The sequence below is a fragment of the Labrus bergylta genome, chromosome 22 (genome assembly GCF_963930695.1).
Source record: "Labrus bergylta chromosome 22, fLabBer1.1, whole genome shotgun sequence".
Lineage (NCBI taxonomy): Eukaryota > Metazoa > Chordata > Actinopteri > Labriformes > Labridae > Labrus > Labrus bergylta.
In genome coordinates this window covers 11,151,208-11,172,930 of record NC_089216.1, presented here as the reverse complement: position 1 = coordinate 11,172,930, position 21,723 = coordinate 11,151,208, and the positions used below count along the sequence as shown (strand labels likewise).

Genomic DNA, 21,723 nt, shown 5'->3' with positions numbered 1-21,723 from the left:
TTGCAGTCCCATAGCACTCCTCTTTTAACGTCCCTCAAACCTTCACAGAGACGTTTTCTTGTATGACTCACAGGCAAAATTCCCTTATCGCTCAGAGCGCTGGCTGGCTCGGCATTTAAAGTGACGTTGAGACGTGTGTGTGAGAATGTACAGAAAAGTTGTGGGGACTGGTGGGAAAGGTTCTCTGCAATCTTTTGCACTGATGCCACAAGGAAAAGAGAAAAAAACACAAATACACGCCTTTGACAAGAAAATGGATCATTGATCTGAATGTAAATACACAACGAAAATAACACGTTCGTTTAAATTAATGCCTTTTGGGCACATTTCTACTTCCTTGCCGTCATGATCTTTACATTCCCCTTTGAAATGCCGCCGATTGATTGTGTGTCTTGTGTCAATCCGTCCCTCAAGTCAAAGTTTTGATTGCAATAAAGGTCATTTGACTTTGGCGGCTCCTCCAAGCATGCATCCATCATGCTTCCCGCCGTGCGAGCTGACCTTTGCTAGTCATCACACCTCCCCCATGCTCTCTTGGCTGTCATCCTTTACTTCCATTACTGCTCATCTTCAGGCTGTAACAACCATCAATTTTCGTTTCCGTGGTTGCGTTGGCATGTCTTGTCCATGTTGGCAATCCATCCAGGCTTTTGTTATGCACTTCTAATGACAGTTTGTGTGTGTGTGTGTGTGTGTGGTTGCTCTTGTGTGTTGGAACTGAATGAAAGTTTCAGAGGCCTGTCAGTAAACTATTACACATGCTGATTACTATCTTAATTTAGGTTGCTAAGGATGTGCTGATAGGCCTTTTTGTTAATATTGGAGGTGGCTAGTTTAATTTGGTTCCATTTAAAGAGCTAAAAAAAAAAAAAAAAAAAGCAAACAGGAAAAAAGAGATTGTAAGGGTGAAGAGTAATCATTAAGGGAGTCATTTCCTGAGAGTTAAACTGAATATTTGATTGAATCTTTAATGCAGCCTGGCATGGCCCTGAGCTAGCTTTTAGAGATATTGCTCCTTCTAAACTCTATTTACAGAGTTCTCATCAAAATGTAGAATGTGCTGGATTTAAGTGTGGGAAGTGTTTTGGTTTTTTATTACTCTCACTGTCACAGTATATCTGAAACAACAACAAGATGTCCTCCTTACTGTCCAGTAGATGTAGTTGTAAACACGACATTCCAACCGTGCCCCCGTCCTCCTGAGCTCATCGCCCTTAAAAGCGCACGGCCATCGCGGGAACTAGTGTGTACGTTTATTGCTTGTACCTACACTGCAAGCTACCGCACGCTAGCGCAAGCTAACCACCAGTGTTTGGCACCCGCCTGTCAAACAGAAAGCAGGCCAACTCTGCGTCCAAAAAATTATTATTTTTTTTAGATCAAGCTTTATCCGCGTGGTGTTTCGCCTCACTATGAGATTATATTTCCTCTTCTTCGCAGCTAGAACCATGTCCGTCTCATTCCCCTGTTTGTCCAGTTGTTGAATACTATCTAATCCCAAACTCACCTTTGCGCTGTCATTGGCTGGGGGGGAACGCACCCAAAAAAAGTCCAGTGTACACAGAAATAAAAACTTCAAATTACAGGCAGAGGACCGCTCTCCACCACTCATGTATGGAGGCCCATACGTGATGATTGAGTGGCATTTCTTCTGTATAAGTCTATATTGCACTTTTAAGGAAAAAGCTACTGACTCTCTCTTTAAATTAAACTGCACGCCTTAAACAAGGATTCTTAATTTTCAAAGCTCCTAAAATCTCATTAAACTTAATTAAACCGAGCAGACTTTATGACCTGTTAAAAGAGATAGACTCAATTAAATAAGGATGGCTCTGTATGACCCAGAAAAGCAGAACAGACAGTCAGGTAGTAGACTGCCTTTTCAGACGATGACGTTTTGTCGAAGTTATTTTTTAATGCCTGTCACAGCCACCACCAGGTCGGGTCCGGATGAATTGGTTCAAAACCCAAAGAGTATTTGTTTACATGCTCCCTGACATAAACTCCACAGTAAGCTGTTTTTTTTAGACAGTTGAAATGAAGCAGGACTTTTTTCTTCATGAAACACTCTTAAATATATACTGGACAAAAATCAGCAAAATCTTTTCCCCCACTAGGGGCGGCAACATCAACACAACATGAAAGCTCCTCATAGCTGCTTTAAGAAGAGGGCCATGATTATTATTTTTTTTTTTACATGCAATTCCAACCTAATTCATCACCTAACTTAAGATCATGATTTGTCAAACTATTAATAAAGGTAGAAATAAAAAAAATATTACTTCCCATAGATTTTCTTTTTTTTTTAAATCTCTTACATGTACATTCTCCATGTTCATTGTTTGTTCAGTCTCTAAAACACTTGATCCTCAGACTACAGGGGGCCCACAGGGACAATCTGTGTGTTATCTCAATTAAATACCAGAACATCACAACAAAGACTGTCTTGTCGTTCCCTTTATGACCTGTCAATGGCATGTCTCCGAATATAAATGAAAAGCCAGAAGAACATACAGCTGAGCCTGCAAAGTACAACTGAACTATGTTTTCCCTTCAGTGCTGCTGTCGCTCCAACATATCTCCGGGGCTTCACACACAGTTATTGAGAAGTTTTTAAGGGACAGGTTATTGGAACATTGCAGTTTTGCAGGACTTGAAGATATTGTATATTGTTTTACAGTACGAGCCGTAGCATTTCATTTAGCGTTGTGCTTTTTTTTTTTGTGTAGCATTGAGTCCAAGACAAATGTCCTCAAGGGGACAATAAAGTAGATTACTTGGTATGCTATTACATGATATAGCATCGTATGGTGTCATTTTAACTAGCTTGGTATATTAAGTCTGCTCACACTTTATACAGTTCTGTGTAAATTCTCATTGAATAACAAAGACTTTGCTTTTCCCAGCCAGTCAGAAAGGACACTGAACATGTGTGCTTGCTAAAAAAAAGAAAAACTCTGATTGCCAACCTGAATAAGCTTTGGGTTCACATGGAGGTCTCTTCCTCCTCTGATGATGTTTATTTGATACGATCCCCCCCCCCCCCCCCTCATGTAAAGACAAACTGCATTTATATCTCTTTAATGGTGCGCCCAAATATGCAAAGCTACACAGGCTCTGGGTTCACCCGGAGTTTGAGGGGATTTCCTCAAGTTCATCATTAATCTAGTGGTTGACCTGATTTCTGCAGCGGACCGTCTCTCTACTACTCGTGTTCTCCAAAGGTACACGAGTGCAGCGAGACACCACATGGCATAATTTAAGAGTGCTGAGATATCAGGTTGCCTCAGCAGTCAGACCGGCTTTGATTTACCCCTGAAGATGTTTAATTTTAGTTTTCTTGTTCTCTAAAGTAGAGCCCGACCCATTCATCGGCCAGCCGATAATGTCGGCCGATATTACATATCCAGTTACTATCGGTTATCGGCTAATTTTATTACAGATATTGGCCGATTTGACCAGATTATTAACATTGTTTAACACTTGCAGTTCTCTTTCTGGCTGTCAAGATCCAGAGTGTAAAGCGGTGATGCACGTACATGTGCAGTTACTCTCCAGTTGAGTGACCATCTTGTCTTTGTCATACTGTTGATCTTCTTTGATAACCGCATTTGAGGGATCAACACAATAAATGTGTATATCTATCTATCTCTAGATATCAAACATAGACATAAGAAAGATATCGGGCAATGTATCAGTATCAGGTTATTTGTTTCCCCAATAATGATATCGGTATCGGCCCCAAATATCCATATCGGTCGGCTTACGCTGAAGTAACCTTCACAAAGTGTTTGAGACACACTGTCCATTTGAACTGGGATATGATGCAATATCTCCCTGAAAGAACCTCCTAATCAACATCACTTCCTTCACTGTTTTTTTGCATCTGAATTTCCTGTTTCAGTGTCTGATTCAGTTTTCTTGCAGAAGGATGAGACGTTCTCAGTCACGTTCCTGTTTTTCTACAGTGGAGGAATCACTGCAGGTTTCCCCATCCTGTAATGAATCTTTAGGGTCAGTAAACAACACAGAAAATAGCACCAGTTTATTCAGAGATCGACTGACCATAAAGATATTCAGCATAACTAAGGAACTAAATGAATGGGATTTAATAAGACGTGGCACTAAAGCTCTTAGAATAACAAAAGCTAATCTGCTCCCCCGATGTACCAAAGCCTAAGAAGGGGTTGTTGTTCTCTTTTGAAAGGGAACTGATTATGTTTTTTTGACCATATTAATAACGAAGCTTAGAGGCGTGAAGCTATTTCACTAAAAAGGCAGGTCAACAAAAATGAGGCCAAAATGATGCAAGGACCCCGTCTACACCTGAAACACACGAGGGATCTTCAAAGTCATCTTGCTATGAAATCTTATCACCTACCTGTGAATGCTCACCCGCTCCTTAACGGCATTCATGTTGTTTTGATGTTTCAAATATTGTTTTCAGATTCAAATATGTAAAGTTACACGAGGGGAGCTTGTAGAATGATGTTATCCTTCAGCTCTGATATAAGGCACCTTGAGATATTTGTTTCTATTGGCACTGGGGGAGAGCTCGTCTAACACCTGTTATCCTTGTGTTTGTTCACACCTTTATAAATATCACATTTTTCATCCGATGAACAATTTAAGCCCCTCAAAACGATCTCAGTGATGAAACCGTTTGTTTAGCCTTTGTTTGAATTACGACATTTCAATATTTGTCTTCGCCCTCCCTCCCTTCCTGAGTAATTCAGTTGAATTCCCCCTGAAGTCTCCTATAAACCAGTGGATCAACATTACATCAACTGGACCCACCGACTACTCTTTCATGAAAAATCCCAACCCAAATGTATTTTATTTTTCAGTCAATCACATTTATTTGAAGAAGAATTGTGCGGTTTGGACCTCAGACGGTACAAAGCTTGATAGGACAAAGAAACTGAATGGAACAAGCTTGTTAAAAAATGAGCTTCATAGACCTCGAGTCGCGACCCCCTGAAAACGGCTCTGTGACCCACTTTTGGGTCGCAACCCACCAGTGGAGAACCACTGCTATAAAACAACAGATCCAGGGTGAAACATTCAGTGTTCCTAATACTCGAGTAAATAAAGTGAGACCCTTCAGTTACTCGAATGTATAATGTATTATTTTAATAGGATACAAAGAAGGAAGCGCACTTTGTCCTTTAGTATTTTGACTTTGTGTTGTTGAAGAAATGGATATTTCATTTAAAGATACTTGCGACGCCTCTTGAAAAGAAGGCCGTCCATCGTTCTAGTATTTTTCATAGCCTATCTTTTATTCATTCTTTTATTTATTGTTGTATTTTATGCTCTTATTAGAAAGCAGAACTTGGAAACAAAGTTGAAAAAGGGATGTTGAGGTTCTGGCTCCATACACCACCATGGCCCCCCTCTATCCAATCATTAAAGCTGCTGTGAGTGCTGCTTATCTCGTTGTCCATATTGTCCTGTACATGTGGAAAGAAGTTTTTCTGATGATAACTAGTCAATCATATCAGCCACTGTGGAAATGTAAACAAAGGCTGTGTCTCACTCTGTCTCCCACTTACCCCGCGCAGCAGCAGCAGCTTCAAGATAACTTTATAGAGTTGCAGGCCTCTGAATATTAGTTTGGTGTTTGAATGTCGGCACAAATGTTTGTATCTTTGTATCTTGTCTTTGATTTTTATGTTGGAAATGGAAATGCTGTGAAGAAGGACACATTTCAGACACTAAAGTCCTAATCCATCCATCAGTCAATGATGGAAATCTGTTTTGTTTCTGATCATCTTGTGTGCTTTTGTAGCTCATGAAGAGGCATCACTATCAATTTCAGTCCATTCCATAACCAGCTGAAAACTCACCGGAGCTGTCAGTTTTTTCTCTATAATTTTTCCCTGCTATCATCAATTCTAAAGTTTAAGTTTATGTGTGATACTTAGAGATGCACCGATTGGGAAAATCAGGCCCGATACGGATATTTTGAGATAACAACTAAGCCAATTGACGATTCTAATACCGATGTTTGTCTTCTGGTGCAAGACTCCCTCAAACCGCTTTCTCTCCCGTTTGACAATAAAGACAAGTGAGAGTTTTTTCAAGTGTTGACTTCATCTGTCCAATCAAAACCCTCCTCTCTGAATTAATAGTTAGATGTAATAGATGTCAGCATTAAATTGATTTGGCTCATCAAAGAAACATCAGCTGCTGACATTGTTTCACGCCACATTATTTTCTGATGTCTTGTCAACAGGGCTGATATCGGCCGATACCGATGTATCGGTGCATCTGTGGTGTTAACGTTAAGTCCTGGAATGTAGGAGATGACCCTTTATCTGAGAAAGCTGAGTTCATTGAGTTCTTTCTTTATTTCAAGAAACTGTTCAGAGCAGAAAGATGAGAAAAGCGACAGCAAAAAAAACCTGAAAATGATAACGTGAGTGTAATATCAAACACGTGTGTTATTAAAACCACTTCCAGTATTAACAGCGAATAGAGAATAACAATGTAGGAACCGTGTAAAGATAGGTAAGAATCAGGCATTGCAAGGTCGACCCGGATGAATCTAAATCATTATTTCTGTACACTTGAATGTTTTTATTGTGCTGCAATGTTGACGCAGAAGCTGAATCATTGTGCATGCTGTAAATCCACACCATCTGCTGCACCCTTCAGGGTTAAAACGCTTATTTGCAGATCCAATATTGAGATTTACATTTTCTCCTCTGCTCTGTGAAGTAAAAGTTCAATGCGACACCTGCAGCCTTTTGAAATGTTTCATCTGAAAGCATTTTCCTCCTCAGAAAGGGGTAATTTCCTTCCAGGAAATATTGCTTGAGAGTGTCTAGAAAAGAACGCAGAATGTGTGTTTTGTTTGCCTGTGAGTGCAGCGCCTACAATAACAACGACAAAAAAGAAAAAGAAAAGCTCTGTATGGATAACGTGCTCCGTGGATCTGCAGTCTCCTGCTGATATGTTCCATTTTCTCTGTTCTCTTTGTGCCTCGCTTATTTTACGAGTGTGCCGCGCTATCGCCAGGGCAACATGGGCGGATGAGTGATGGTGTCCATTAGTAAACATAGCCCCCTATATGTGCCATCGGCCTAAAGAGCCACTGTCTCCAAACCTCCTCTCTTTTTTCACTTATTTTCCACATTCTTTCCCACTCTTCCTCTTACCTTTTACCACATCAACCACCCCCCCCCCCCCCCTCCCCGCTCCATCTTTTTATTCCTCTCCTCTCCTCTCCTCTCCTCCATCCATTCTCCTTATGGTTGTTTTTCATGGCTACAGCTCTGCAGTAGAGGGGAGGGATGAAACCATTTCTCTTCCTCTGCTGTGCGCTTCTCGTTTCTTTTTTTCTTTCTTTTTTTTTTTTTTTTGCAGGACCGAACGACTCGAGGATGGGTTGAGAATGTCAAGCACTAGGCTGGGAATAGAGCTCAGTTCAAACAGAAGAATAGGCCACTAATATGACAGATGCTGTGTGTAGAGCAGAGGAATATTAGCAAATTGCGTTTTTTTTTTTCCCCTTGGTTGAACAGAGGCAGCAACAGGGGCGAGGATTCTGGCTCCTCCATAAACATTTGCCGCCTCTGATCGTGTTCATTTATTGCTCCCTATTAAAGTTAAATCTAAAAAAACAGCATGCTTTTATAAATAAGGATTTAAGACTCATTTTGGAAAGGCTGCACTTGGGATCTGTGAGTTTTTTTTCACCAGGCATGCTACTGTACACTAGCAAAAAAAAAAATTAAAAAAAAATGCTAATTTCACAATTAGCTTTTCTGTAATTAGCACGGGAAGGTAATTGCGGCGGATGTGCAATTAGCATTATGTAAAGTGCTTTTCCCCAGACTTAGGGGCCAATCAGTTTGCCCCTTTACATTCTCCACTCCGCTGATGATGTTGGAGATGCTTAAGAGAACTTCCTCTCCCCTCCCACTCCCAATGAATGCGATTCACAAAAAAAAAAACCCAGAATCAGCTGGGGTCACATGCTCGCTGCTAAACGGGGGCCAGGGAAGTTTGTGCGTCTCCTTTTCATCTGAATGGAGAGGAGGGAAATCACTGTCATAGCAGCCGCTCCGGCACAAAGCCTCCTGATTGCATTCTGGACTCTGACATGCTGTTTTTTTCTTCTACAGGGAAACCAAATGTTCTTGCACAGCGTGACTGACTCATTGCCTGATTGCCCAAAAAGCACTCCCCCCCCCCCCATCCTCCATCCCCCCCCCCCCCCCCCCCCCCTGCACCCCATGTTTTCACATCCAACTCCAGCTCTGTCCTTCTTCTCCATCCCTGCCTCTCAGTTTGCCTTCAGATGGATTAGTGTTTATAACTTTGATTGGTGATTACAGAAGAAAATCCTAAACAGCTTTGTAATTATAAAAATATTACCTCTTTGTCAGCGTGACTCATTGTGCTTAAAATATGAAAAGCGAGATTACTGTTTCTCTTCAAACAATCAGATAAGTTTGGATTAACCTAGAATTTTTTTGATTTTTTTTTTTTTTTTTTTTTATAGATCTCAAACGTCAGAACGGCACAGTGAGCAGCACTTTCAAGTTACTGGACAGCAATAAAGATGGAAGGTAACTCGATATACTGATTATCTTGTTATTTAGTTTTGCTGTAATGTTTCATGCTAACACATAATGACCGTAGAATCTAAGACACCCCTCCAAAACTTCACATGTATCTGTGTTGAGGGCTTTTAGATCTTTAAAAACAGTTTGGGAAAAAAGGTTTTCTTAATATATAAAACTCCCTTGTTCAGTTTTTTACCAAACGCCACCACTGATATTTTTATACTGATACCCTTCTCCCCTCAGGATTTGACTCTCGCCAGGGTGAAGAGCCTTCTGTCACAGTATTTAGATTGCTATGAAATCCAATACTGAAGAAATTCTTAAAGCGTGTTTTCTCCTCCTACTGTGCAGTTTTCATCAAATGTTCCAGAGTGGGCATGAAAACTGGGCAAAAAGGAGCAAGGCGAAAGTTTTTCAGCTCTAGCTGTGTATTTCAGTGGTACCTTTTTTTCTAGTGTCCTTGAACATTGTGCTCCTCCAACTTTAACCACTGCATGATGAAAATCAGCGAGGTGAAATGGACTCACAACAGCTGAAGCAAACGTGTGTGTGAACAACAAGATTTCAGTTCAAAAAACTCAAAAAGGAGGTTCATCCTTGCGTCATTCACTGACTTGTATGATATATATGGTATTAAGCTTTTTTCATCGGCAGATTCTTTTTATTACTATCAAGCAATTCACGTACAAATTGCATTAACAAAGAACAATGACTCACATCAGGGGCGGGTTTTAAGGTTGATTGACAGCTTTGTTTATAAATCAAAGGTGACTCGATGTAAAGATTCAAACCTGTAATTTCTGTAAATGAGCATCAGGGGATTCAAAACCATGTCAGATGGAAAAGAGATCACAGACTTTGTATTCTCTCTCTTGTAAGTCTTGTAGTCCTCAAGAGATTTCCTGAAAATGCAGCAAAGTGCTGCACATACAACCTAAACAACAACCGGGATTAAAATCATGACTCATGTATTTTGCTCTCACCTCTTCTATTGCTCGTCCTATAAAATAAATGGATGTTTCCTTAGTACCTAATTCCCATCAATATGTATACAGTCATTAGTCCCAGCCTGACTTCTGATGCAGTGAAGTCTCATCAGTCTGAGCTGAGTGCACACGTCTAATTCCCCTAAAAACTCCTACACTTATTTGTTCTCCGGTGAACTCCAAAAAGTAATCCGTTGCTTTATTTGCATTGTTTAATCTCCAACTCCCAGCAGACCCACTTGTCACCCCCCCCCCCCCCCCCACACACACACACACACACACACACACACACACACACACACACACACACACACACACACACACACACACACACACACACACACACACACACACACACACACACACTCTGCCACCCAGGCTGCCTAACTTGCTGTCGTGAGCAGTGCTTAACCTCTGCTTTCGAGCCTTACATTTGCTGGTGGCTTGCAGAAAAAAAAAATAGTCCCCCTAATATCCAATGAGTCTGTCCCTTCTTATGCCTTTCCCCCAACTGCTATACCCAACCTACCCACACCACGCCTGGTCCAAAAAAAGGAAGAAGAAGAAGAAAAAAAAAATACTGTTTAAGCTAACTGGGCATATTCTCCCGTAAAAGAAGCAGGACCGGGCATAGCAAACAGAAAGCGCTATAAAACATATGGCCGCATCAAGGACGAAGTGCTTGTGTAGCGGTTTTCCCGGGGAGTGCTATGTGCCCACTTATGCATTCCTGCGCCTGGACGTGTACCATTATTCAGCCCTTCTGCCCTCCCTCCAATCCCTCCCCAGCTCTGACTCCATCCATCCTCTCCATCCCAAAGCGGTGTCTGCGCTTAAACAAACACATTACTAAGCTGAAATATCTGCAAGTGCCGCTTATTTCTATACGGCCATTGTTTCCCGGCCTCCCCCCGTCAGTCAATGGGATTCTGGAGGCAGGACGTGTATTGATGCCCATTTGAATAAAGCAAGGTGCAGGCTTTTGTATATGTATGCTACATCACCATTTATTCTGAGAGTCTCTGCAGCGCACACGCCCAAGTGTCAGGCTTGATTTAGCCGCCGTTGTGATAAATGCAAAGCCCAAAGTCACCGGTATACCTGATGCTTGCACATTGCCTGGCAATTTGCTGACTTTGAAGCGGATTAGCATGCACATTGCAGACTCTTTATCTTGTACGGAAAAAAAAAAAAAAAAAACTCTTGGCTTTGTCCCTAATGACACTTAGCAAAACACTACCCCGTTCTTAATCCACTCGATTGGAATTGCTAATTATCTTTAATGCAGATTCATAGATAATTGTTTGCTCATTTATGCAGCCAACTAATCTCATTTTGGTGTCCATTCAGCCACCAATAATTGCTTCATGACAAAAACAGCAACCTTTTTTTTTTTTTCTAATCCAGGAAGTTTTATATCCACTCTTGAATACATAAAGGGATATGTCAGAAGCTAACATGCTGCTGATTAGCATCATAATTGTATTTTAATACCAATATTAACTGTGGAAATGAGTTATTCTTCCGGTGGTTTGCAGGTTAGCAGATTCAGATTCTCCGGTCACATTTAGAACATGTAGTTAGTAAAGTTTTACTCTGAAAGTTTCTTCCCATCAGTTTGATCTATGGGGAGGGGGGGGGGGGGGGGAGGGAGAAAAAAAAAACTCCCCCCCACTCATTGGTCATTAAGGTAGCTTCTGGACTTCCTCGCCAATATTTCATCCCGAACCTTCCCAAGCCACGCATACACACACACATAAGTGCGAGCCAGCTGGCAGGCAGTTGGCAGCCCAGTGCAGGATTAACTGGTACCAGTATGCCTGTCTATAAATAGAGTCTACCAACTGCTTCAGGAAATGAACCATGATGGAGCCTCCCAAAGGCCCATGAACAGGTTGTGCTTTTTATCCCCTCCTCTCTGTCGGGATTATGAGTGTGTGTATGTGTGAGAGCCAGTTCCCTAATGTTTATTACTGTCTCTTTCAGTCAAATCAGCTGCAGGTGTGTGTTTTGAAGCACCTGCTTTCATGATGCCACTGTCTATACGTGTAAAGATGCCCTCCGTGATTTGGGCCAAAGCCAGTTTTCTCTCCAGATCCGTTCTTCTGCTGCCTCCCAAAGAAAAGAGCCATTGTTTTTTTTTTTTTCCTCCCGCACTTACCTCGAGCATTGATCCTCTGTAGCGGAACAAGCCATTCGCTTTGTACGTTTGCCGGCTATTCTGTTTTTTTGATGGACTCCTGGGATTGATCTAGTCATTATCTCAGCACAGTAATGTTAGTTTAGGTTGGAGCCAGTGGAAGAAAGACACCAGCAGGAGAGGATGGCTGAAGAAAAGATCTAAGTGTTCTGGGATAAGAGATGGTGTTCTGTGTGTGGGATTTGATTGTTGTTTGTGCCACTTGGAGCCTGATAGGCTGAAAGGACAGATAGCGGGAGCCAGCGAAACGTTGACTGAGGCCAAACTGACCCAAAGAAAGAGCTCAGGAACATTCAGCTTCAGCCTCATACCGTTTAAAACGCCGCTAAAGTTTGTTTGCACGCCAACACAATGAGTTAGAGTTAGCAAGTGCTCTATCTGCTATCTCCAGAGGGGGAAACACAAGAACCACCTGTCTCACTTATAACTTCGATAAGACCAAACAGATAGTGCAGCTTAATCCATGTTTGTGAAGCCAAAAGATGGAGCTTAGGGTTTAAAAGTACAGTATTGACGTTTTTTTTTCTTCTTTTCCTTCCTCTACAGTGGATGTTGCTCTTGCCCTCAGGGTGCTCTGGAATAAACGCTCAGCTTGTTGGATTCAGTTGTAGTGTCGAATGCCGTAGCACGTTCAAAACATCTTACTAGAAAGAACCCTAATTAACTTCTAAATGAGGAATCCGCACTTTGCTCACCACAGTTTGCTAATAAACTTAAGCTAATGTATTCAGTAGTTTTTCCTTTAACCTTCAAACTTGCGTCTTACTTTTTGTGAATTTTAAGCGTATTGGAACATTCCTCATCATTCAACCAAAACACTTAATCATCTCTTTTCTTCTTTTTTTTTTTTTACCACAACAGCATCACAGTGGAGGAAGTCCAGGCCAGAGTGACACTCGTCCACGATGAGGAGAGGATTCTCTCAGAGGATGAAGCAGTGGTAAGTGGCCGTTTTTCATAAAGTCTGCAATGCATTGGAGATAGGGCAATGTCCGCGGGCCACCCAAGGGTGTTGGGTCTTATTTATTTGGCTCTGTTCAGTATGTTTCAAGGCTTGAATCTGTCTTATTGGCCTTTGAGTTCTTTAATAACCCACACTTAAAACAAAAAACGTGAAACAAAGCATGTCCACATTTCCATTGGAGGACATTATTGTTTTGATTCGATACTTCTGTTTATTATTAATAGATCCCCTAAAAGACCAACATACTCCACATATTTCATTAAGAGTGATTTCCATGCGCCGATGAGCTCTCTAAATCAAAGACAACATGACTTAAGTTGCTGTAGCGAGTGTTTAGTCCGGCATTGAATCCAACACTGTCTTGGTTTTTGGCGCTAGAAGCGACTTTACTGGAATGGGAGGAAGGAACATGGGAGTAGTCAAACACAAAGTTTTCAAAGTGCTGCATTCAAAGCCCATGATTCAGTTCTAATCAATAGCTAACTAGCTAATAAGATGATTAACACACAGTCTTTCTCACAGAATAACATTAAATGTGTTACAGCCTTCAGAAAAGGTTAATTTCATCACTGCTCATTCACTCACGTCTCCGCTGGGAGATGCACACCTTTTATATGATATATAGTGAGTTGTAAACAGTTAAAAATTGCTAAATAAATTAGCATTACTATTATTGAGGCCTCATGTTATTTCTACTACGCTCTAAACAAGTTTGCTTCTCTTAGGGCATTTGGATACTGGGGTCGCCTATTTGGGATTGTCTCGCATTGGAGCCAGCACAATGTGGTTGTCCTAAGATTAACATTTAACACTCTGCTGTTACGATTCAACTCTGGAGATTGCGGTTTGGTATTTACCACACTGGTTACTGAATCACCCACAGATACATCATTCAAGATGTGCATCTAATACTTATACTTAAATAAGACACAGTCATGTATTTTGTTTCAGTATTTTGAAGCTTTGCAAACAACAAACTGCTTCATCTTTTAAAAAATCCTTTTTCGCCCAGACTTTTCTGTGTTCTTTTTTTCTTTCCATCTTCCTGTATTTGACTGTCAGTCCGGGTCCACCGTGCTCTCCTCTCGTACCACAGGGTCCCTTCCACATTCATTTGGATTCTGAACAGGATGAGCACAGTTTCCTCACAGTTCGATCTCCGCTCAAGCTGCACGGTGCAGGGAATACGTCTGTCTGTTTCACTTTGAAACTTGTTCAGCCTCCCTCTCACCAGGCAGCACATATCAAAACCTCTGACTGTAAACAAAATGGCTAGAGCTCAATTTCTCCCCTCTTCTTTTGCCCGCTCCCTCTTCTACCATAAATGGCAATTAGTACGCACAACCTTACATGCTATAACAAAAAAAGACACTGATGTAATCTCCTGCTGCAAGGCGGGAAAAATTCAGCGTATAGAGAGATTTCTAAATGTTGGCTGCATTCAGGGTTAGAGGCAAAAATGTCGTCGCTTGCTTTCATTTTTTGACATTTGTTTTTGACATTGTGGAGCAAGTTTATGACAGAACATGAAAGCCTTCGTGGTCGGGAAAATTAGCACTCATTTGTTTTTTTTTTTACTGAGGGCTAATGGGGACGCATTTCTAATGCGTACAACGACATCGGAGGAGAATGAATATGCATGAATCTGAAAATCTGCACTTAACTGCAAGCACAACAAACGGTGATCAAGCTGGGCAAATTAAACAGGGTGCCATTGACAGTACTTAACAGGCGATTTGCATTAAAACTGACAAGCAGCCCGGTGTTAACACCTTAATCAAGGTCCAAGGACGGAAACGGTTTGCACAGTATGAGGATTAAATTCTGTGTTTCTGGGAGCGGTGTAATCGAGTGATTTTTTTTTTTTTTTTCCTTAAAAGCAACTACAAATTGGTTGCCTTGTTGTTTCTGTCTCATAAATATGATTAATGTTGCCTTTAATATTGCAAGTTAGTTGCTGTACAGAAAGTACATTAGCTGTAGAAGTTTTGTAGTAAATACCACAGTTGTATGGAGAGCCCTGTAAGATGTTGTTTTCTTTTTTATATGTGGGGAGAAGGAGAAGAGGTGTTATTTCCTCCTCACTGCTCAGACATTGATTACTTTTTCTTCTGTTGCACTGGACCATGATTTTTTTTTTTTTTTATCTTTTTGCACACTTATTCAATTTGTGTCATTTTTTTTCACCTTTTTTTTTATTTTATTAGTTACCTCTCTTCTCTTCCCTCCCTCTTAAGAAGCTTTGGCCTCCACAGAAAATTCAGTTTCCACTTCAGCGGCCCAGATAATTCGAGAACAGAGAGGATTTTCAGGAGAACAATTTGATGATCAAAGGAGGCACTCCACTTGGGAGAGGAGAAGAGATATTCTGGCGCGTCTTCCCCCCCAGTGTTCTATCATCACGTTAAAGCCCTCCACTCCTATAGAGAGCAGCGTTAATGCAGATTCAAGTTCACACACTTTTGGAAAAGGTAATCATAGGTTTCCAGGAGGAGTTTTCTTTTTCATTGTCAGAAAAAAATAGCACCAGTCTTTTTCGGAGCTGTCTCCTTATTTCAGTCTTTCAAACACAACAGAATGCCAACAGATATCATTTCAATACTCTGAAACATTTGAAAGAAATCTCGCAGAGAGAAAGGACTACTGCTCTCTGCTGTATTCTCAGATTTGCTGATCTGTGACCGAGCCGGGACTGTACACTTTCTGCTGGTGAACAGAGCTGCAGGAAATTGCCTTCTTTCAAGAAATGGGCATTTGTGCAGAGGTGAATTTCACTTATCCATCTACTACCCTACCCACCGCCTCTTAAAGCCCCTTACTCAGTCTTCCAGAAACGGAAGGAGATTGAATATAGAATATGTTTTTTTTTTTTTTTTTTACGAATGGAATCCTCTGATTAAAAAGGAAGAAAAAAGTCAACCTTTGTTGCTCAAGCACTTCTCTTCTCGGAGGTGATAGGAAGAGAGCAAAGATGGAGGACTTTCACCTTTTAAAGTGTAGACATGGGGAGAAAAAAACTTGACTGTTGGCGCATGAAAAGGTTGGGAATTCCCCTCAACTGCTCGCAAGTAACTGTGAATATCTTGCATGTTTCACAGTTTAATGGTTGTAGCTGTACCCCGGGGGATTCCGATACAAAGAATAAGAGCTGTCATCGGGTGGTAACAAGGCAGAAATGAAGACGGTGTAGTTGGAAGGTAGTGGTGCATGGACAAAGTGGGAAAACAGGACCGTAAAGATCTCATTAAACTGAACTCTGACGCATCCATAACTATCGAAGAAGCAAATCCTGTACGGTATAGAACCAGCGGACGCTTTTAATGGTTTAAATAAAGGAAAGAAAGTGTGTGAAAGTTGTGTTCTCATGTAGACTTGTGTTTATAATTAAGCTTCTCCAAAACAACTTCTACTGTTGATTGAGTTTCTACATCATGGACATGAACATGCAGTCCTTTGAGGAGGTTGAATTGATCAAAAAGGAGACTTATTTTAAAGTTCCATAAACTGAAGTATCTACCTGAATACACCTGAAGACGCTACACGCAGCTACACGCAGCTACACGCAGCTACGCGCAGATACACGCAGATACACGCAGATACACGCAGATACATTAAAGAAATATGCAAAAAAAGGGTTGAATTTTATACTTCAAGACCAACAATCAGTTTATGAAATACATCATGAACAGCTTCATCCACCAGGCGGTCAGGAAGCTGAACTCTCTCCCCCCCCCCCCCCTCAACCGCCCAAGCCCCCCACTCATTTTGGCGAGTACTCGCTACTCTCTCTCTCTCTTGCTCTTTAACTTTCTGCCCTCTCTCTGAGCTCACTGTCTCTCACTTCCCCAGGAAAACCTAAATAAGCTCCGGACACTTTACACTGATGACACTTTTTAACTCGCTGGCAACAACTTATGCTGTCCCCTCCTCTGTCACTTTAAGACAAAGGACTTCTTTTCAAAAGACTTATTTTTGGAGCTTTGGGCCTTTATTGGAGAGATAGATCAGTGGATAGAGTTGGAAATCAGGGAGAGAGAGAGAGAGAGAGAGTGGGGAATGACATGCGGGTAAGGAGCCACAAATGGGATTCGAACTTGGGACGCCCGCTTGAAGGACCACAGCCTCCATACATAGGGTGCATGCACTAACCACTGCGCCACCAGCACCCCAAGAGAAAGGACTTGGACACATATCGTTATACTTTCTTTTATCTCTATTCATTTTCTGATTTGCTTTTTAAATATTGTTTTACACTGAGCAGTTTGCACCGTGGCTTGAATTTAAAAAAATTATTTATCTGTATGTCCAGTACACATGGCAAAATGAAAATAAACATGACTTAGACTTTTGTATAAAGTATATTGCGTCGAAGCGCTACGGATGTTGTAGCATGACACTTGTCACACAGAGCGGTTTTAGAACTTACTTTCATTTCATTATTTACAGAGACCAAACTCAATCCTGCCTTTGAAGCTTTGTAGACATTTTATAAACCACACTTACTCTTAAGTCAATATTTCAAACTAAAAGGTATTATTTTTTGGTAAATTAAGACTCTTTATTAACCATAAAATGTCTCCATTCCTGATATTCCTCTGCACAGTGATACATTGACGGCATCCCGCAGCGGCAGAAAGCACCTGCAAAGCGAGCCGTCCTGACTTCACCTTTTCTCTCTCTTGGCAACAACAGAGGGCTCTCTTGATTTTCACAACATCCTCTGATACACACACACACACACACACACAAAAAAAACACCCGGCGCCTTGCACTGCCCTCCAAACCCTCTTATGTACCGTCCAAGGTCAGCCGCTCGGCCCGGCTCTTCATACCATCTGTTTGGGATGGTTGACATTTGGCCCCAGCCAACACTGAAATCTCACTTCAGAGGGGGAGCCGGGATATTTGCATTTTGTTTTTGTGTTGTGTTGTAGGAGGGAAGATATCGGCTGTTTTTGATCTCAGAGGAAAGAATTAAGATGTTGTTTTTAAAGTACAAGATATTAGTTAAGATGAGAATCGAGTGTTGAATGATTAATCAGTTTTTTAGGCTCTCAAACTGAAGTTCTACATTCAATAAAGGATCATGACTTGTCATAGAAGCTGCATGTGAAGCACTTTTTACATCTTAGGTTTAAGTACATGTCTGACTGTTTTTGTTGCCCACATTTTGAATCAAATCAATCAAAGCCACACAAGTAAGGAGGTTAGGTGTCTTTCTTCAGCTCACTTCATGATGTTCCGCCAGCTACCAGAAGGGGGCAGCAGGCCTCTTAAGTTGAGCGCAATCTAATGGGAAAAAAATGGAAAGTCACATTCACAGGTCATTTAATCTCTTTGTTTTGTCATGGGCTGGGCCTCCGGTGCTGCTTCCCTGCTTCGCTCTCGCGCTCTCTCTCTCTCTCTCTTGGAAAAAAAAAAAGAAGAGAGAGAGAGAGAGCGAGAGAGAAAGATCCCTCCTGTTCAGAATGAACAATTCTCCATCTGCCTCCAAGAATTTCCTTTTTCATGCATTTGGAAGGAGCTCGCAGTGATTCTAGGATTTAATGTGTGTGTTCTGAGGAGAGTTCTGGCTCTTGATGGGAATGTAAGAGCAGTTTTTTCCCCCCCTCTTTCCCTTCAGTATTTAACTTTATGAAATGCCTTTTTTTTTTTTTTTAGGAGCACTACATCCTCTTGCGTCACTGAGAGCAACCTAGAAGTAGAAGAAATCTGCAGACCTAAGCTGTACTTAGGATCCTAGTCGTACTGAACTGACTGTATGCATGTAGGCCATGATGTCACATTACAGTGTGTAGGCACTATGCACAGGCATGCTGCGTTTGAGTGCAGCTTATACTGTAGTTACGGTATTACACTGTATGATCTGAGGTACTCGGATGGGGGAGTGAGATATGTGCAGGCTAGCAGAGTCATGGTAGTAAACACTGGCGGCCATACTCAGGTTTTGCATCTCATTTCCTGTATTCCAACAAGATTACAGTCATGTGGTAAAAGCCTTCTGGGTATCTGAAGCTCACTGGGTTGATGGAGTCTGTTCATCTCCCCCCACGCCCCCCCCTCCCAGAACCATTCATCACATCCCATCACAAGCGTAATTTTTTTTTTGCTTCCCCAGCTGGAGTGCTTTCAAGTTATATAATATGAAATGACAGGCTGGAGTGATACGCTGTTTGTAGAGAAAACTGACCTGCTTAAAAGAAACGCTGTAACGTGTCATGTTCTTCTTGAGATGAGACGACAGCGAGGGGGGGGTCAGAGGAGGGCTTCCTGTAACTGCAAAGGGATTTTTGTTTTGTTTTGTGACTGTGCACCTGACACCACCCCCCCCAACCTCATCCTCCTCTTCAACGCAAAGTCTCCTCCACACTCGTTTTATTGTCGAGCGTCTGTAGTCGTCAGCTGTGCTGGAGGTCACACGGGTGGCAGAGGTAATGGAACCAGTGTGAGGTCACAGGAAAGAGAGGGGAGGAGGAAATGTTTTCGGCTGCTTCAACAAGTCTCGACAGGAGGAGTCTTATATCACGAGGTGTCATATCTGTCTTCGTTTTTAGTATCTGCGCCTTATGTCTTTGTTTAACATCGTATCTATTGAACTGTTCCCTGACCACATTTTGAGAATTCGCCCCCAAACCTGAACATATCGCCGATTGAAATGCGTGCCACCATCAATCAATCTAGTGTCAGACTTGGGGAAAAAAAGTTTAAATCCCTCTCCTGCGTTTGCCCCACCTTGACTCCATCGCTGATTATTCCCTCTCACAGGCTGCACTGTCAAACCAGCCTGAAAGCAAGCTCAAGGCAACAATTTGTATTCTTATCAGCTTTAACCACTTGACAAACACTATTGATGTTGCACCGGTGTAACTGCTGCTCCCAAGAACAGGGTACACACTGTGCGACCAGCAGCATCCACAGAGAAAAGACATCGCTTTCCCTCTGAGACCATCTCTGCTGCTGCCTCTCGGGTGACTGCGCTGAACACTGATTTTTACCCACAAAACACACAATTAACACAAAAGAGGGATTACTCCTTTTTTTTTTGTATGAATAAAGTTTAATTGACTTTTATGACATGACTTTCAGCAGCAGGTAGAAAAAGTACTACGGGATGATTCTTGACTGATGCTAATGTAAGAAAGTATTAAATCAGCTGATTTTGGGCACATGCATTCTGTCAGCAGTAAGGTCGGGGGAAGAATTTTCAGTTCAAGTCAGCGTCACAACAGTAAAGTCCTAACCTGTCGTTTTGACATCACGGTTGATTTGTTGACATCTGTGGACACAAACAAACCCAGAATTTAAATTGCAGGAGATATTTTTTCAACATCTACTTTGAGAGAAAGACAAGAGAAGAGCAACTTTGAGAAAAACCTTTTCAAGGGAAGAAGTCAAGAAAATATCAACGTGCATTAGAGCATCTTATCAAGTCAAGTCAGTGGTCCCTTTTCACAGCTACAGCTCTATGACAATGACAAATCCATATCAATGAATCTATTCACTTGCTCTTTCTCACTGTCATAGCCTCTGTGTTTTTTTTTTTTTTTGTTTGTTGCCAGTTCAGCGTTTTAGTTGCAAAGCAGCAGTAGAAAATGTTCTTTACAAGTAACTTGATACATCTCTGACACAGCTGTGAGGAAGTGAGAAGTAAAAGCTGATGTAAAATTAAAAACTCTAACGCTGTTGCGGTTCTTTATTGTTTCCTGTGAAACCCTTGTGGGTTGAAAGTAATTTCAATCTAGAGTGGAAATACAGCATAATGGAAAAAATACTGAACTTATGACTCCTCGTGGTAATTAGAAAATGTAAGCACATTTAATAGCCGAGCTGAGATCACTCATGGAAAGCATCAAAAAGGTGAAATGTAAAGAGGAAATAAAAGAGAGAACCAAGTATTTTCAAACCACATTATTTGTTTCATTCATGAAGCTGTAATAGCTACCGTATGGCTCATGTTAACTTTGCACTCATTATAATGTTGTCCAACCAAAACTCCCTTTAAGTACAACAGCTTATCAGTATCAATCAAACGATCGATCTTTATGATCAGTATTAGTGTAGAAAAGACATGCTTAACCCCAAACAAAAATCAGACAGATGTTTAAACCCATGAAACTGTTACTACTCTTAAATCTCCTGTGAGCTTTAACACGTATCCGGTTATGAAAGAGACTCATATTAGTATCAATGTTTCTAAATGGCCGACAAAAAGAAAACAATCCAGAGAGAAGACTGGTTACTGACTGCTATAATGTCACTTTTAACATTTGAAAACACTGCTGGGGTGATGGTTTTCCAAAAAAAAAAGGGATTACTCTACCCATGTAATATGTAAATGTTTAGAGGAAGCACCAACACTGATTTATTTGTGTTTACAGAATGTGCTCTCGACCTTCCTTTCATTAGCCCCTCTATCAAACGCCACCCCCTGTTTTAAAATCCCTACCATAGCAACAACTCTGACAGCCTGGTGGAAATTTCACCAAATAACTAACACCACTATTTCTTACACCAAACAAACTCCCATCTGGAACAACCCGGACTTTACAGTAAACAAACAAACCACTCAACCTCTCAGCATGGATCACTAAAGGCATCACACACCTCGAGCACATTTTTCATAACAACACTCTTGCCTCATTCCCTCATTTGATTCAGAAGTTGGGCATTGGGGAACAGCACTTTTTAGAATATCATCAAATGCATTCCTCTATAAAAAGCAAAATCAATATTATCACATCCAACTTTGAACTTCCACCACTAACCACAGACATAATCAATATCAAAACAAGGAAAAAGAATATTATCTAAAATCTACAAAATAATCCTGAAATCTGACCAAACAGTATCCATACCCTTCACAAAATGGGAAAACTGACCTCCAGATCGCCCCCAGTGCCGACTTCTGGACCCAAATCTGCAGAAACATATTCTCCATATCAAACAATACAAACCCACAACTCATATAATACAAGATTATTCACAGAGTTCACTACA

General features: G+C 41.3%; 1 protein-coding gene across 1 annotated transcript in view; it reads left to right on the top strand.

Annotated features, from left to right (window-relative positions):
• Positions 1-21,723, top strand: part of LOC109993383 (glucosidase 2 subunit beta) — a 130,093-nt gene that overhangs the window by 12,153 nt on the left and 96,217 nt on the right. Inside the window, exons 7-8 of the mRNA XM_020646332.3 lie at positions 8,513-8,579; positions 12,624-12,702. Coding sequence (XP_020501988.2) covers positions 8,513-8,579; positions 12,624-12,702 — 146 coding nt within the window. The remainder of the gene's footprint in view (positions 1-8,512; positions 8,580-12,623; positions 12,703-21,723) is intronic.